This window comes from Epinephelus lanceolatus, chromosome 8, assembly GCF_041903045.1.
Source record: "Epinephelus lanceolatus isolate andai-2023 chromosome 8, ASM4190304v1, whole genome shotgun sequence".
Classification (NCBI taxonomy): domain Eukaryota; kingdom Metazoa; phylum Chordata; class Actinopteri; order Perciformes; family Serranidae; genus Epinephelus; species Epinephelus lanceolatus.
Window position 1 is genome coordinate 39,456,011 of NC_135741.1, and position 16,483 is coordinate 39,472,493.

General features: G+C 41.3%; 1 protein-coding gene across 4 annotated transcripts in view; it reads right to left on the minus strand.

The window, feature by feature from the left end:
- Nucleotides 1-5,745: 5,745 nt before the first annotated feature.
- The window catches only part of snphb (syntaphilin b), a 47,828-nt gene continuing 37,090 nt past the window's right edge, over nucleotides 5,746-16,483 (minus strand). For all 4 annotated transcript variants that reach the window (XM_078170280.1, XM_033628175.2, XM_033628176.2 and 1 more), the window contains one exon: nucleotides 5,746-16,402. In XM_078170280.1, coding sequence (XP_078026406.1) covers nucleotides 14,365-16,402 — 2,038 coding nt within the window. In that variant the 3' untranslated portion in view covers nucleotides 5,746-14,364. The remainder of the gene's footprint in view (nucleotides 16,403-16,483) is intronic.

Sequence of the window (16,483 nt, forward strand, 5' to 3'; positions counted from 1 at the left end):
AGTTCAGATTCTTGAAAGTGGAGTTGTATGAAGGAGGCTTATCCATAGCCAGTCAGTATAACGCCAACAGTGGATAGTGGTCAGCTGTCAGCATGACCCCACTTTGGAGAAGCAGGCAGGAGTACTGCCACAGAGGCGAAGTAATGTACTGCTGTGGATGGGGGCAACCAAATGTATTCTAGCCACCTAAAAAACAACAACTATCAATTTAAAAGTACACTGTGCATATTTAAGTGTATATTTTTTACTGCTTTACTTTGCCGTCTGTGGGGTAACAAATTCTGTAGTTTTAGCGGTACCAAGGGTACGTTGGTACTACTACCAATTTATGCGAAACTGTGTGGCCAGCATCTCGGCCGACCAAGGAGCGAGCTGAAACTTTTGCTGCAGCGTTGATGGTTTCAGTCTATCTGGTCTGTTTTCTTTTCTATTTTAATTTGGAAATAGCTGAATATTACTGCTGTTTGTGATTGTGTTTTTTAAATAACGTTTTTATTCCACATTGGCTATTTGTCAGTTGTGTCTAAATAGAGTGAGAGAGGTGACACATGCACACACACATATACTTACACACAAGCAAGCAGAAAATTAAAATGTAGTGCCAAGGAAAGGGCTGTCTGACGACTAGGTAAACCTGTAAAAATATTCTCAATATCGCTTCCACTAAAACTGATTGTTGTGTGTGTGTGTGTGTGTGTGTGTGTGTGGTTTGTTTTAGGTAGGGTACAGAGGTTCTACTTTAAAGAAAATGTACAGCCAAAGGAAAGGTAGGGGTGAAGGTAGGGGTGAAAATATTTTTAATATAGCTTCCACTTAAATTAATGGTTTTTTTTTTTTTGGTGGGGCTTTTTTAAGTGGCTAAGAAAATATCCTGCTGTCCCCAGCCACAGCAGTACATTGCTGAGCTTATGTTTTGGTATGTTCAGGTAGGCTATTAAACATTGTGCAAGATATTGTCAGTCAGAAACTTCAATACAACAGAATCTGTATCCACTACCGCGGTGCTGAAACGAAATCAATCGATGTCAGGCACATCGATCACCCACCACTTCATCAGCGCATGAGTCACACACAGCCTACTTATTTTTCCGTCTTATTATTATTTTTCTTCCACCAGATTTCGGTGCGTAACTTGTGCCACAGCTCTGAGCGCACACAGGGTCTTCATAAAACATAGATTCAAGATTCAATATGCACAGTAAGGACACACGTTTCTATGGGGTGCCGTTTGTAAAGTGTCTCACGCTGAAAATAACATCAACATTTTGCCACATTTAGCTTCAAACGATGTTTAAAAAAGTATTGTGAATTTTTTAACGTCACCTTTTACCACATTTACAGCAATATTTGTTAACTTAGAAATATATTAAATAGTTAAATCTAAATATTAAATGTGGCACCTAAATGTTAAGTGTTAAATCTAAATATTAAATATAAATATGAATATAAATATTTAATCTAAATCTAAATGTTAAATCTAAATGCTAAATATAAATATAAATCTAAATGTTAAATCTAAATCTAAATCTTAATCTAAATCTAAATGTTAAATGTTAAATCTTAATGTTCTGGGTGAAACTAAATATTTAGCTAATATGCAAATTCACACTGCCGGTCACCGGAAGTACCAAAATAAAAGCTCAAGATGGTCAGACTGTGTTTATAGAATCAAATAACGAATTAAAACCAACTTATCGGGGGAAATGAACACTTGAACATACATTAGCGTGATAATAACTACCTAAAATAACAAGAAACATGTTTGGAGAAATTTTATTTGACATGTACTTTGAGTTGTTAGTGTCTCTTCGGAGGGACTAACAACCTAAGCTAAGCTAACAACCGTTAGCTCTTAGCACCGTTAGCAGTGTCTGTAATGACTCATTAACTCTAAACGGTCCGTGAAAAAAATATTTTTTTCCAGCAGATGTCTTAGTTACAACATGATTGAGCTAGCAAAGCAGTTTTGTGTTGCGATGTGTGGTATTTATTCAGTTTTGGGAAATCACGATGTCTAGAAAGCATCAGTGGCTGCAGCAGCAGCAGCAAAGCTAACATCAGGACGTCATCTGTTAAAAGCCTCCTGTTGTCGGATACGACATGAAACTACTCCAGTTAGCTCAATCATGTTGTAACTAAGACATCCGCTGGAAAAAAATATTTTTTTTCACGGACCGTTTAGAGTTAATGAGTCATTACAGACACCGCTAACGGGGCTAACAGCTAACGGTTAGCCCCACTAATCTACGATAACCATGTTATTAATTTCAGAACGTGATAGTAATGTTTGTTCAATCATTGTGTTTATAGACTTTACAAACACCAGATTAGTCTAAATGGTGATATAGTGACGTGAAAAATGTGAGATATGCATATATATATATGTAGCTAAACTCCGCTGGCTTTCTACCTGGAAGTATTTGTAAACAACAAGGTGATTCCCTCTGAAGGGACACTAACAACTCAAAGTACACATCAAATAAAATTTCTCCAAACACGTTTCTTGTTATTTTAGGTAGTTATTATCACGCTAATGTATGTTCAAGTGTCCATTTCCCCCGATAAGTTGGTTTTAATTCGTTATTTGATTCTATAAACACAGTCTGACCATCTCAAGCTTTTATTTTGGTACTTCCGGTGACCGGCAGTGTGAATTTGCATATTAGCTAAATAGTTAGTTTCACCCAGAACATTTAGATTTAACATTTAACATTTAGATTTATATTTAGCATTTAGATTTAACATTTATATTTAATATTTAGATTTAACATTTATATTTATATTTAGCATTTAGATTTAACATTTACCCCATACGTTTCCCTGCAGAATGAAATTCGTTCTTTTCTGTCACCAATTAATGCCAAACAATATAAATCTGAAGTATAAAACAGATCAAAAATATATACGGCACGCACTGTTTTAATATCTCCTTGATCAGTGTAATATTAATGTGCCTGCCGCGGCTGGATCTGTGAGCGTTTGGTGGCTAAGAAGAGTGTTAAGAGTGGGTCAGCTCGATCTTACAACTCCTTCTTAATGAAAGATCTTCTTAAGCTAAGAGCGATCTGGGAAACGCGGCCATTATCATGTCAACATACAGGGAAAATGTGTCCAGAATTTATGACATTTACCGGGAGAGCTAGAGCCATTTGACTAAAGCTGACGTTATTACTGCTGTAGCATGATGTTATTAGGCTAAATGCTACATTTCTAACAGTGTCCGAGCTGATTTATTGACACAGTATGCTTGTAGGCTGCTGTAACATTAGGTTTACAGAGGAAATAACGGGAAATAATGGGATGTGACTTAATCAGGTGAAAATATCGTTAGTGAAACAGAAACAAGTGTTAGTTAGGGGACAAGAGCCAAGAGTCACAAAGACTCACGTATGTTAAAAGTTACTTACAGCCCGTGTATTTACTGTACGTGTCCGGGGTCCTTGGCCTGTGGAACGATTAATGTGACCACTAACTTGTCCCCAAACGAGTGCATGTTTCTGTTAGGCCTATGTGTTTCACTAACGTTCTTTATGTATTATGAAGAATGTCAGACTGGCCAATCAGTGGCAGAGCTGGGCCCGAAGTCACAAATAGCTCATTTCGACTGACACAAAACCGGCACGGTGCCAGTTCCCGAACCTAATTAAGTAGGCTACTTACAACGGCATGAAAGGCAATCTGGCATTCTGTTTGTTGTTGGTTATTTCCTTAAAAAACTACGACTTTATTCTCGTAATATTATGACTTCAATCTCATTAAATAACGACTTTAATCTCATAATTTGACTTTATTATCGTAATGTTATGACTTTTTCTCAGTTATGACTTTATTCTCGAAATCTCCAAATTTTTTTTTTCTTCAATGTTGCCCTAATACTCCATCGTACCCTAATACTCCGTCCTAATGTGGCACCTTTCCTGATCTCATAATTACGAGATCGTAATTATGAGATCCTGATCTCTTAATTACAAGATAAGGTGTCTAATTTTTTTTTTTTTATCCAGTGAATGCAATGCGTTTCCCTACGCTGGGTGGGTGGAGTTGAAGTTTGCAGCCAGACTTCAGTGAGGGGAGAGGAGAGGGGTAGACTCCGCCTAACTGGTGTACAATCCATATTCTCGCTTTGATTGGGCAGCTCTAGTCTCGCAGTCAGCCGACTACGGCAGGGTTGCCAACTTTCATGCATCTGGCATGACTGTCACTCTCTCACGCTCATTTAAGAAATCTCATTCCACTGTCACCGTTTCTTTTTTTTTTTTACGTCCTGCCCATTGTGTGGCATACTGGATGTCCACTGGATCCGTCACGTGCACGATTCAGCTGCGGCGCGGACTCGCTCCCTCTCGTCAATGTCCACTGGAACTGTAGCGGCGTGTACACAGGTCATTGAAAGTCCTTGAATTTATCTATTTCTGTATGAAATTGCATGAAAATAGGATTTCGCCGTGTGAATTTCAACCCCCGAACCCCCCTTAAAATCTTTATATTTGTCACAACAGGACTGGATTTTTTAAGCAGATGACTATACTACCATAGATTGATGAAATCGACCTTGATCTGCACCGTAAAACAAATATACGTCTATGGACGTATGTGGGGCTTAGGCCTATAGATATGAATATCTAAATGTACACTCATTTCTTCTGTTTGCCACATGTGCATATTAACTCTTTTAAGGTAAAAAAATAAAATGTGCCGCCGTGTCCAGGTATGATTGTGACCACGCACACACAAGCAGATATTACGTCATGAGCTAAAATCTCACTCCGGCCCTCTGACCAAAGTTGGCAACCCTGACTAAACATGACGTGGAATTTTTCACCAAGAAAAAAATCCATATAAAGAGCTCTATTTCATTCATCAGTTTGTTTGCTAATTTGTTTTAATGCTAACATTCTGTAGCACAGTATGTATGGTCTGGAAAGCTGGAGCAAAAGTTTAACATACTTGAGGCAAATTACAAACTGAAATCGATGGAAGGAGGATTTTCACAAACACATCAGAGATTTCAGAGGTTCTCATAGGGTTGAAATGACTTCCAGTTGACTTGCATATGGGGCTATGTGGAAACAAGGCCTACATGCACATCAAGTTGACAGAGCTTTGCGCTTCTTACAACTAGATGTAGCTCCAGCCTCTCATGTTAGTAAGAAACAGCAAAGCCATTCCTACAGAGTGCCCCAGGAGTGACTACTATAATCCCGGAAATGAGTGAGCATTTAACACTCCCGGTTCCCTCATCTTGAAGTCAGTGGGGTTTGAATGTTTTTTTAAAATAAAGTCTGTGGTCAACACAAGCTTAAGAGACTTTCACATTTTGTTCTACGGCATAAGAAATGTCAGCAAATACCCCACTTGTTAATTTTGAAGCTATGTGTCTTAACAAGTGGCTAAATGAGACTACAGAAATTCATCATGCCGAACACGGCTTTACAGCCTCATTGTGGCAGGGATGTTAACTCATGCCACCATGGTGTAGTTCTTTTATAGCTTAACATTAGCTTTTTACTTCTGGAGATTGGAATTAGGCTCCAAAAATTGAAGTGTAATTCTGTAGGTGCTGGACATTGGTAGAGATGTGTCCCTACCATCCCTACCAAATTCTACACCCTTAACATACAGTATGTTGTTAAAAATCTGTGCGGTTGGGTAAAATACAACAAATCATTCCAGGTCATGATACCAAGAAAGGAAAAACATTCAGAGGTACGAGATTCAGACAAACACAGAGATGAAGACAACAGAAACGTTTCCTCCATGCTGTTTAATATAGGGGCTTTTGGTCTTTCTTTATACAGTGTGGTGGGAGTGTGAATGGAGAAGAAACCCATTGATGTCTTTAACTGTACACACTACTATTGCCATTAAAATAGTTAATTTACATTACATTATCTGGAGATATCAATGATGTCAGCTAAATTCCTATACAAGGCATTGAATGCCCTCAATAGTAGGATGGTAAAGGACTTGCTATAATCTCTGTATACATTAATTATCATTACATAGGCTATGGAACACATACTCAGACAATCAGACAAGGAATAAAGCATAAAATGACAATACACATTCAAATATTGACAAAAGAAATAGCCAAACACCCCCACCTCCTCCTGTTTTCCCCAAGAAATATTCAGCATCATATGTGTTTAAGGATATACGCAGTATATAATCACTCAGTAACCCCCCTCCCCCTTCCACTCACATACTGTACACTGGCACAACCACCACTACAGCAGGAAGTTCAGGTGTATTCAGGGTCATTGTGAGGTACGACAACGTTCTTGCAGAGACAGTGTCGTAGGTAATGGCCTCCTTGGCATCGCAGTAATCTTGGAATGGGTTTTGATAAAGTGCTGTGTGGTAAAGATTGATTGAAGGAAAGTCAGATTAAACTTTTAATGGATAAATCAAATCTTACCATGAAGCATCTCAAGCTTCTTCTGGAACTAAAGCATTTATGACAAGGGTTCAAATCCTAAACAAGGATACTACAGACCATAATGTGTGTTACCCACTGAATAGGGAAACGTGGGGAGCTAAATAGCTCCAAGGATGTGATTATGTTCACCAAACCCTATAAGGACAAGTAAGTGCAGACATACAGGTGTAATACAGGCCTATTAGAAACACCAGCATACATTACACACAAAAGCAGATGAAAAACAAAAAACAAAAAAAACAATTAAATACAGAGGCCCTCAAAAATGTATATTTTTTAAAACTTGTGTGCACAAAAGAACATAATGTTGTACATTATACAAAAGTATGTGTCATATAATGTGTGCAAAAGGTATTATCTTACGCACACAGCATAATATCTTCTGCATGCACAAGGTATTAATGAAAAGTTAAATAAATTGTTTTGCGCACTGGAGAAATGTATCACAAAGCAAGTTCAACCTAGCCATGCTTTCTTTGCTTAGCTGGGGCAACATAATCCAAAACCCTGGTCAGAGATAGTGGGTATCACCACAGTGTTTGGTTAAACCTCAAAATTTTCATGTGTAACAGCAACAAACATCTCATCTCTCATTTTGGCATGTTAACACGTAAACACCAGTAACAGCCAACTGGTTGGTCGGTTCGTGTCTAATAGGGGTATTAGTGACAAACTCTGAGGCAAATTGAATTTTTGACTACTGCTGTTCCAGCTGAACAATTTGTGGTGCGCACAAACCTAATTATTGAGCTAAGCTATGGCTCACTTTGAGTGCCTCTTGTTATCTTTACCATGAAGACTCATGTTTGCACATGTAGCATATTCTCAGATGAGAATCTGCATCACTCATAAAGAATGTCATCAGGAAAACCCAATGGATCTGTTTTGTCTCTAATGACAATCTCCCGCTGAAGAGAACCTTTTTTCAACTCTTTTCAAGCTCTGAAAGTAAATGGCACCGGAGCAGGTTAGGTGTGCAGCGTAAGTTGTCATAACAATCTTGCCAAGTTAAAATAGAGTCACCTTCGTGACACTGAAAACTCTGGCTTCAGGCTGAATATACCTTGCTAACATACTAATGGGATTTATGTCTTATGTGCACAATATAATACCTTGTGCCAACAATAAAAGTTGTGTGCTCAAGATCCAAAGCTACGAAGGCCATGGCCATGTTAAAGATAAAAAATCTTAGATTTCAAGAAAGAAAGTTGTAAATCCATGAGAATAAAGCCGTAATATATTACAGGAGTAAAGTCGTAATATTAAATGAATAAGGTTGTAAATATACAAGAATAAAGTTGTAAATGGCAACCTGGTCAGTCACTATGAGGAGGGCAAATTAATACACTGGAGCTGGAGGACCCAGGTGGTAACACATTACATGACATTGTAAGTGTAATAATCACCTGCAATCTCATCACATTATATCACTTTAGTACTGCTAAAACTAATATTACTGTCACCCCCAACACTGTTTGTACACACTTTGTCACTTTTTCTACCATGTTCTGGTCTTTCTGGTCTTAATCTGACTTTTTTTTTCTCTCCTAAAATTATGAGTTTAATCTTGAAGTATTTCAACTTTATTCTTGTAGATTTATGGCTTTATTCTCGTAATATATCTACTTTATTCTTGTAGATTCATGACTTTATTCTCTTAGATTTATGACTTTATTCTTGTAATATTACGACTTTATTCTCAAAATCTAAGATTTTTTTTAACCTGGCCCTAATCCTCCTAAAAAAAAAAAAAAAAAACATCTTTCAGGGCTTCTTGAGGGCTCCGTTATATAATAATAACAGTGCATTACAGTTAAGTAATAAACTTATCAGACACCCACATACATAACCACAGAAGCAGCTGAAGTGTAGACTGTGTGCATAGAGGTCAGTTAAGGGGGTTGAGATTGCTGCTACCCACAATAAGCCTGAACCTCTCAACACAGCATCACTGACTGAAATTGTAGTACAGTTGTGACGTACAGTAGTTATCATTCACATGACTTTCATCATCAAAGATTTTTTTTTTTCACTAGACATCGGGGGAGGAGGCCACCTCCAACATTCTCACACTTGTTCCCTCACAGGATTATATGGCTTTTTGTAAAACATGAAATAGTTTTAGCCTCCATCCACTTCAGCCAAGTGGCTTATACAGTCAGGAGACAGGAACACAACTAGTGCACAACTCATGATAAAGACTGATGTTGAAGTTATGGATGAGCAAATGTGTCAAGGGGAGAAAAGGCCATCCTTTGTGTCTCTAAAGTGTTCTTTCAATCTTCTCATGGATGTCAACGCATTGACAATGGCCGCTGGTACTGTGGATCCTTCATGTCGATGAAGTAAAACCCAAACACAGACAGGGACCGTCATGATTGTCACTGATGTTCGACAGTTACATGATATGACCGCGAGCATAAACACTGCTCATCCTCTACCAGTGTGTGTTTTTACAAACAGCATTATTTTGTATGGCATGTAGATACATATTATGGTCAGATGTAAAGATCTGAGATCAAACATGGATGAAAGGCAACTGCTTTACAGTGTTCACAGAAATTATGACATGTTTAGCTGTTTGAAGGATCTACCTGAAATGTCCTCACGATGTCAAACTGAATCGACACTACAGACCAACAGAACAATCAGTTAGTGGACACACAACACTTTGGATACACATACAATCTCAACTTCAAGTAATTGCTTAAAATTCATAAAGTGAACAATAGTGCAAAATATGTCAACCAAATTGTAAAAAAAAAAAAAAAAGTTTCATGCTGCTTACTTCTTCACCGAAGAACTAAACAATTCAGTTGGTGTCTGATTATTTTTGCTGGTTGTGTCAGGATGTTTCTCGATCCACGCTTGGGTGATGAGGCTCTGACAATTGTACGAATTTTGATTTGCAAGCTGCTTTTTTGCACTTATTACACATAAAGTTAAACATCAGCACAACTTCAGCAAACAGAAGGAAACTGCCATCAGGTGCCACTTTCATCAAAGTGCTCTCAAGAAACACATTCACACAAACACCCTGATCCTCGATGCGATTACAACCCAGATATCTTATTGATTTACATTATGAGTGTCAACTTACATGTAGCACTCTACGTATAGAAATTCTTTGCAGAATGATCTATTAGACAAATAAAGTTGATTTATTTGCAGTGACTGACTAACTCTTGTACAGCGGACTTGAAATACACACTACCAGAGTGACAAGTTAAACTACACCACGAGAGCGTTAAGTTAGCAGAAATATACAGCACGGAGCACAGACTGAGCACAACGCACTTCATTCAGATCTACATCAACGTGTCAGACTGAGCCAGTGAGTATCTACAAACAAGTGTCCCATCATTATATGACTTTCCTATGAGATTTACTGTATTGAAGAGATTTTCATATGTGTGTTATGTGAAATAAAAGTCATCCAAACTGAGTTCAATTTTTTCAGTAATTCAACAGTTCAGCTGAGTTTGCTTCAAATACAAGCTTCAGGGCACAAGGACAGGAAAAAGTTCACCTTAAAACATAATGTCCACGTTGTTCATATTGTCTTTGTCATGGCCTAAAATCCAAGCCCAAAGACTGCGATACGAAGATATGAAATAAGGAAACAACACAAACAAAATGGCTGAGAGGTGTCATTAAAGGAAGAAATAGTTCCAGCATGTAAAACCCCACAAAACACAACTTGTCTTTTTCTATTAAATTAGATCAAAGGCTCAGTGTGTAGGATTTAGGGGGGGGGGGTCGGTTGGCCAAAATGGTATATCATATTTTTATGTTTTCATTTCCATAAAAACCTGAAACTAAGAATTGTGTTTTCTTTACCTTAAAATGAACTGTTTCTATCTAGTGGGTCCTCTTCCACAGAGTCCACCATTGTTTCAACAGTGATTCTTAATGGACAAACCAAACACTGCCTCTTAATAGGGCGCTTCCCGTTTTTGTGTTAGCCACCATAGTTAATGCCCGGCACACAGGAGAAGTTTCAATTTGTTCCAATCTGCAACCTCACCACCAGATGCCACTAAATCCTGCACATGACACCTTTAAACAAACAAGATTTAAGGGCTGAGCTTAAGGGCCCAGATACACCAAAGTGGCATCAAAAAACTACCAGCGATAAAAACAGATTGATACGCAGCCTGTGTCACAGCCAGGAAGTTGCACTTGAACACACAAAGAGTACAGTCAATGGCCAGGTAGCACTTCGTTCTGTGCCTGTGTGAGAGAAAATAACTCTCCATACTGAGAGGAGGGTGGTCTGTATTTTTCATTCAAAAATGGAAACCACAAGATTGACAGGACGGATTCAAGACGCTAGTGAGCCTGTTAGCACATTAACAATACCACCTAATGTTGCAATATTAACTAACGTTAGCTAGGTAGCTAACGTAAGGCTACATTAACATAGGATTGACTGCAAGCTTAGAATGCATACAGTGATAAAAGCACAACACTCACTGGTAACATATAGTGTCCAGCAGATCCCACACTTTTCTGTCTTCACTGTGATAGCATCTCACTGACATATCATACAGTAGCTAAAGCAGTCAGGTCACTAACGCCTCTCCGTAAAGTTTTGTGATTTCAAACTAGAAGCACTTGGAGCGACAGCACAGAAAAAGACGGAATGCTCTGAAAATAGACGCTGGGCGCGCCACTTTTTCTATTGATGGCTGCAGACGTTCTCTCCTCATTAGAAACTAATGAAAAAAAGACAGCAGCCCTTTGAAAAAAACGCAATGTAGACACAGGCCCTAAAGAATTCAGTGGCTAAATAATCTTACCTTATGTAACAAACTGGTTTCCATCTTACACCCTCCTGACTTAAGCTGTTTGTTTGCTTTCCTCACTTACAGATCTCTACTCGTGCACTGAGCTGAACTGCCAATCAGAGTGATTTCACTTTCTGACGGGTTCCACCAGCTCTGCTGCCAATTCAGCATGCTGAATCAGCCCGAAAGCTGCTGACAAGGGCCGACTAGTGCCAATGGTGCAGGACACACCAGCAACAGCGACATTGGGTGTGGTTACATGATGGCTTCTCATTCAGAATGAAATAAATCTGAATGAAATCATTCAGAATTAAAGTCTTTCCAGGTAGTTTACATGGGAAACATTCATTCCGAATGAGGGTTTACATGGGAAATCAGTTTAATTGCCTTTTAATCGCCTGTATTCGGGTCCGCACAAGGTTTGGGGCAGGGAAGGTTTCTGATTGGATAGGGGGCGGGGCGGATGTTACGTGTTTACGTTTACCGGAAGAAAACACTGTAGTCCTCGTGCTGGATAACAAGATGCTTGACGACGGCGTTCTTAGTGCCTTTTTCAGGCTTGTTTTGCTTATATTCTTGAAGCAGCAGTACGACAACAACCTTGTTCTGCTAATGCTTCGTCTGTTGAGGAGGAGAAGGGAGGTAGAAGGTCGAAGAAGGGAGAAAGAAGACCGTGCTTTGGCGAATGGAAACCGGTGAGTGCAACGAGTCCGACTGCTCTATCTCAGCCCCTTGCTATGCGCGCTATATACGTCATCGCGCCAGAAGGGCAAGGAAACGAGCATGCGCAGAAAGACCGGAATGAACTTTAAGAGGAATGAGTGTATACAAGTGCGAGAAATTCTTTCATTTGGAATTAGAAACGGAATATTCCAGCCCCTTACATTGGATTGAATTTTCAATCGCATTGGCCATTTTCATTCCGAATTAGGTGCTTACAAGATCACTTTTAACAGGAATGAACTTTCATTCAGAATGAAAAGGGAATTAAACTGTCCATGTAAACGCACTCATTGACCGATGGCTGACAGTTGGCCTGGTGTGTCAGGGCCTTTAGATGTGTTGGTAGGTGGATAGATCAGAGCCAGGTTATCTGTTTCCCTTCCAATGCTAATGTTAGGATAAGCTAATCACCTGCTGGTTGTAGCTTCATATTTAGTAGGGCTATACAGACATGAGAGTGATATTGATTTTTACACCTAACTCAGGACAAAAAACTAATAAGCATATTTCCCAAAATGTCAAACTATTCCACCAGTGGTTGAGAGAAACAGTAAAGGACTCACCCAGCCAGAACCCAGAGGAACGCTGTGCATGGAGCGGATAAAAGTCAAGATATCGAGATATAACGTGTTTACTTGTTGAATTTTTAGGTTCTGGTTTGCTGGTAGAATAAACTCCGAACAGTGCCTGATTAGCTGTTTCCACCTGCTTCCAATCTTCATGCTGAGCTGAGCTAATGGCCCGCTGGCTCCAGCTTCATACAAATTTACTACCATTTATAACGCATCTTTTGACAGTAGCCATGAGAGATATTGTGGAACTGCTCAAACTGCAAAGTCAAACTTACACATCTGTTACTCAAAACAGATTCTCTGTGACAACACATGGCTCCTTTGTTTTATCGCAGGGCTGTTTTTTGTCTGAATTTCCACTTTATGTCCCCTCAAGCTGAACATCAAACAACAACTGACTTGCAGAAACTCATCTACACTGTAAAATAAATCAGAGGCGATCAGTTTTTTGTTAAAGTCTGGCTAAAGGCCTTTGTACACCAAGTCTGTATTTCTTTGTCCAAGATTGTTGCCTGTTAAAAAAAAATAAAAAAATACAACCTCACCTTTTGTCAATCATGTTTACACACTGACTCGGAAACTTTGGTCTGTCATTAATGTTTTTGAAGAGGCTTGAGTTTCTGCGTATGGTATTATTTCATAACTCAGATAGCCTACTTCATGGGTCAGATAATAACATTTAGGTGGATGATGATGAAGAGGAGGAGGATGTACTAGAGGACGAGGACTGTATGCAAACAGAAAGATGGAGAGAGCAATAGTGTGGAGACAGAGAGGGAAGACAGCTCAGCCTTCAAATGCAAGACACATGAGGAGAATGACGACAGCTAGGGAGGTACCTGCAGTGGAGAGAAGCAAGGGCGCAAATATAACCTTTCATTTGGTCTCATATTGTGAATTTTCACAACAAATAGAACAATAATACGCGTCGGACTCGGTGTGCAAGGTTTCTGTGCATAACCATTTTTATCGGATGACGGATTTAAAAGATGCATACTAAAATACGGACTTGGTGTGCAAAGGCTTTTAATCGGCACAGTGTCTACCTGGCATAAACAGAAACAACAGTATTAAACAGTTTGGCTTGACTGCATAATGGATCTGCTCTCCAACAGAGGGTTGAAAATGTCTGCTGCGGTGTGTTTCGGTGTGTTCTACCCTTAAAATCAACCTGACTTCTATGTCTACATTGTTGTTTCTTGATATTAGATGAACTCCATGTTTTTCCAGTCTTGAAGACTCAAAGAAAAGCCCATACTGTCTGCAGTCACAGGACACGTGTGAAGTCTGAATTAAGGTGAGCAGAGTGCAGCTCATCCACTGCAGACAACCAGACCATTTGGTTATATATAGACACACTCTCATACATACACATATTTCATGTACACACTCACCAACACATGAATGCATGTCAGAATTGAGACAGCCTTGTTGGTTAACAGATCAATGAACCTTTAACATTTCCCTGCATTTAAAAAAGAAACAATCAGCGTTAAACATCAAAGCATAGATCATTCATTTCAATCAGCTCATTCAGTTTTGCACAAGTCAGTAGTGTTAGCAGACATCTTGGTAGCAACAGCAGGAACCAGTGGGTGAGAGACAATAAGGAGCAGGAGCAAACAGAACAGACTTAACCAGTCAGAGATCAGAGTCATAAATGCACATTTCCTGTTCCCGATGCTTCCCTCAGCGAGTAACCTTGATGAGGCATGCAGGACAGGAAGTTTTTTCTCTTCCTCTCCTCACACTGCAGGTATCTTTCAACAAGCTGAGGACACAGACCCATACAGGAGAGGTCGTAGATAAGGACCACAGAGGTGCTGCACTCATTCTCCTCTTATATCTGTGATCCGCCCAGGTCTCCCCCGCCCGCGGGGTAATGCCTCAACCCTCCTCCCCTGCGCAGTGAGTGCAGCGCCACAGTGCAACAACCTCGCAGCAGTGACCCTATATGATACATGGGCTGTCTGTCACGGACTGGACCGCGGCACAGCCATGCCACTGTTGGCACCACAGGGATGGCCACTGCCAGTAGATCAACTAGGAAGTGACGACTCCAGTAGCTTTTCTGAATCGTCCCAGGGTCGGATGAATCTCCCTCCTCTGCTGTGGTGCCCCCTGTGGCGCCTTGTTCTTTTGTGTCATCTTCATCATCGTCCTCATCATGCAACTCCACTACAGTGACACCCGCTATCTCCTCATGAGAAGTAGATCTCCTCGGCTGGGAGGTTTGAGGCTGTTCTGCGTCTGGTGATAATCCTGGGGGACTTGGGCTCAGCTCTTTCGTCTCTACCTGGGTTGATGCTGCTGATGGACCAACCTCTTGCTGCATGTCTTCCATACTCAGTTTTTCCAGTGTTGTCTCACCCTGTCTGCCATCTCCACAGCATCCTCCAAACTTCAGCTCACCCTGCATCCCTGTTGATGTCTCTGCTAAATCACAGAGTTTTCCTGGTGCTGGCTCCTCCACTGTAACCTGAACTTCCACCTCATTCACTCCCACTGAGCCCATTTGTGTCTGCTGCTCTTTTTCTCCCAGTCGGATCACTGCTGTTTCCTCCTGTTTCTCTGTTGCAGCAGCTTCCTTCTCCCCCATCTCTTTCTCTTGCTTTTCCTCTGTCTCCACTCCCTCTTTCCCCCCACACTGAGGAGTTTCCATTGAACACGCCACAGTAGCAGACCGGGGTAAGGGAGGGACCAGCGGCGTTTTTGTGACTGGGATTGGCTCTGTGGCTGTACTCATGACCGTCGCTGTGGTTACTGAAGTTGTGGTAGTGAAGGAGTCCACCTCCTCCTCCCCTTCATCAGACATCCAGGTGGAGGTGGGGCTGCAGGCCTGGGAGCGGAAAGTGCGTTGCTCCGCAATGGTATCCAGATCAGAGGGGTAACCTGCCATTGCAGGGATGGGGCAGCTTTCTGTCTGAATACCTGTCTCACGCAATGGGTGCAGGTAGAGATGGTGGTGGGATAAGCAGGGATGGCTCATACAGCCCATCCCACCCAGGCCGCAACGCAAGGGCGCCAGCCGCTCACCTGTGCACAGCTTCTCATAGGTGGAGGAGTGCGGCATAGTGTGGGGCACAGAGTGAGACAAATTGTGAGGGAAAGAATGAGGTAAAGTATGGGAGAAAGTGTGAGGCAGAGTACTGGGCAAAGAGTTGGGCAGAGAATGGGGCAGAGTGTGGGATAGAGAGTGGGGTAAAGAGTTGGGTAGAGAGTGGGAAAATGTCTGTGCGTAGGAGTTGAGTAAAGATGCTGTTTCCTCAGAGAGGAAGGCAGCCTCCAACAGCAGGTCAGCCCGGCTGGGGACGCTGCTCTCCCCACAGCACACAAAGCCGCTGTCCTGGGTACCATCACCTGACAGACAAGGAAAGTCTGTGCCATTGCCGTTACGGTCTGCAAGCGCCTGATCGCTGAGCTTAGTGTAGGTGGAGCTCCGGGTCAGAGAACGGGCTGGGGAACCGTCACAGGAGCAAGAGCCCCTCCCTCCTACTGCTGGTTTGGGCATTCCCCCTGGACTTTCCCCAGATACCGATGCAGGTGCGGAACCTCCAACACGGGTCCGACAGCCTGACATGGCTTCCCCCTCCTTGGCTAATCCAGCCTGGGCTAGCTCCATGCTGAGCAAAAGGTTCTCAAGCTTGTGGTTCTGAGTGTTGATGTCTTGAAAGTACTTCTGGACCCCTACATCCCCGCTGAGCCCCCCAGCATCACTGAGCCTGGCACGAACAGTGTCCACAGCCTGTTTGAGCTGTTGGATCTCCTGGCGCGCCTCCTTCAGGGCCAACTGAGCCTCCACACGGTGGCACTCCTCCTCAACCCAGTCCTCCTGCATCCTGTAAAGCTGGCCTCTCAGCTCATCTATCTCTGTGTCCCTAAGAGGATGAACATGGAGAGGAGAAAAGGGAAAAGGAAAGAACAGAAGAGAAAAGGAGAGCACAAATGAATTAGGAGGA